The sequence below is a fragment of the Octopus sinensis genome, linkage group LG12 (assembly GCF_006345805.1).
Source record: "Octopus sinensis linkage group LG12, ASM634580v1, whole genome shotgun sequence".
Classification (NCBI taxonomy): domain Eukaryota; kingdom Metazoa; phylum Mollusca; class Cephalopoda; order Octopoda; family Octopodidae; genus Octopus; species Octopus sinensis.
In genome coordinates, this window is record NC_043008.1 from 31,844,857 (window position 1) to 31,847,356 (window position 2,500).

General features: G+C 35.0%; 1 protein-coding gene across 1 annotated transcript in view; it reads left to right on the forward strand.

Moving 5' to 3' along the window:
- LOC115217972 (omega-crystallin) overlaps window positions 1–2,500 on the forward strand; it is a 28,483-nt gene that overhangs the window by 25,563 nt on the left and 420 nt on the right. Inside the window, exon 13 of the mRNA XM_029787702.2 lies at window positions 1,334–1,373. Coding sequence (XP_029643562.1) covers window positions 1,334–1,373 — 40 coding nt within the window. The remainder of the gene's footprint in view (window positions 1–1,333; window positions 1,374–2,500) is intronic.

The window sequence follows — 2,500 nt, forward strand, 5'->3', positions numbered from 1 at the left end:
GGTGGAAGGTTAAGTCTATTACTTCGACCTAAGTGCTCAACTGGTACTTATTATATTGACCCCGAAAAGGGATGAAAAGCAAAGTCGACCCCGACGGAATTTAAGCTCAGAACGTAAAGATGGGCGAAATGCCGCTAAGCATTTTGCCCGGCGTACTAACGATTCTGCCAGCTCAATGCCTTTCCTAATGTACTGAATTAAGAGATCATAATAGTTATAGTTCGATCAACTCAAGTTTTTCAACTACACTTGTATTTGACAAAAAAAAAACTTTGCCTTCTGTTTAAAATTATCAGTTTTTGAATGGTCAAAAAATAAGGATTAAGAATTGGAAAATTGTTTTTACTGGTATTAAAAATTAACTGGAATATTCATCAATGTGAAAGAAATGATGTTTCCAATGAATTTTGTTCCTGTTTTTCACTAGGCACGTCATGTTTTAGACACCAGCAATAGTCTACAAACATGCTAACGCTCCTTTCTTTCTGGTACCTTTCTTCCACTCTTTAAATATCTTGGTGGAACCTTTATCCAAGTTTCTCTCTGTGGTTTCCACAGTTCTCAAGGAAATACTCTATTTCTGATAAAATGCAATTTTACTGGCATGTGTTCTTAAAACACTACTCTAGCTCTTGTGCAAATATTCTGAACTTTGGGGTTTTCCAAGAAGGTAACTCTACTAATTTGAAGGCTTGCCATGCATTCATTTCTATCTCACACGTTACTCTTTTGAACTCTCATAAAAAATGCCAGTCAAAAATTTAGCAACAACACTGGCTGGTGGAAATATCTGTGACCTGGACCTCTGGAAAAGTACCAGAGCAAAAGTAATCGGGAATGGATATCCCAATTTTTAAAAATGAGATGTGAGAGAATACTTTAATTATAGAGGAACCTCCTTGTGAAGCCTTGTGAAGCAAGGTGTCTGAAGAAGAGAAGTAGCGATATTGTCGAGATCAATCTATCTGACAAATGAAGTGGCTTCGTCCTGGACACGACACGGCGGACACAGTATTTCCACTACGGCAAGTCTTTCAGGTATCGTGGGTGTATTGCAAAGAAGTGTACACTTGATCTGAGCGCGTGCCACGGGACAACGTGATCTGTGGGCAGCTTTTTGTTGCCTTGAAGCAAATAAAACTAAGTCGAAGCCTTTCAACTAGGGTATCCATTTGACTTTACAAGGATATCCATCTGTCTTTTGTGGTGTAAGATTCACACGAAAATAATTGTTCTTACTGATATCCAGTAACTCAATACTTTATGATACTTATGATTCAAATGTTACAAATCAGAAGATAACTAATTTTTCTTTCCATTTTTTTCTTTTCAGGGGCAAATATGCACTTCGTGAATACACAGAGGTTAAAAGCGTGAGTATTTGGTTTCACTTGTATTATATCTATATTGCTTGAGTGTTACGATGTGTAATGAAGAGAAATTTCATTGAAGTTATTTCAAAATGTGCACGAAGATAATATAGAAAAAAATCGGCGCAGATTATCACTAAATAAATTGATGTAGAAAATAAGGCTGGGTGTATCCTAGCTTTGGCTAGTTGTTTAGCCCCACATTCACTTACGTGTCAGCCTTAATTTTCGGCGCAAAAAATATTGTTACATGATATTGTTACAAGGACGTAGCGGGTAACACACAAAACTTTCTAAGCCTAATCAAGAGATCATTCTCTACCAATCAAATCGTATCCAAAATAGATTCTAATTTGAGCCCTGTTCCCGCTATAAAATCAAATGAATATTCGGATTCCTGTCAGAAGCAAGACAGTTGCGACATAGCAACTTTCGAAAATAGGAGAAGAAACCGGTTAAGTCTTTAAAAGTGAAAAATCTAAACGATTCCAATTCCGTTTTTTCCCTTTATTTTGATCCGTGTGGAATAAAATAACTTTGTTCTATATATATACGTTTTTCTATCTCAACTCTCGTAAATCGGAGAATTCTATGAAACCAGTTAACTCTTTAAACGTAAAAAACGACTCCCAGTGCATTTTTCTATATTTCTACTCGTGTGGAATAAAATAACTTTGTTATATATATATATATATATATATATATATATATATACACACGCTTAGTATATACTTCCTTCTCGCTTCTTCTCTCGTCCAATTTTTAGTTCATTATGCCATGTGAATAGTGCCAGATGATTGTGCTGGGACACCAGACGGGTTATAAAACAATGTTTGACATGTTCTCAGAACATAAAAACCTATATTATGTTTATTAAAAAGTATTTATCTATAACAAGATGGAGTACTTTTTTGGTTGATCTTATCTTCACGGAACAATACACTGTGTGTGTGTGTGTGTGTGGTGTGTGTGTGTGTGTGTGTGTGTGTTGTGTGTGTGTGTGTTGTGTGTGTGTGTGTACAATGATGCAACATATACATTATCATTATTATTATTATTATTATTATTATTATTATTATTATTATTATTATTATTATTATTATTAATAATGCTGTAGTATTCCAGGCCTG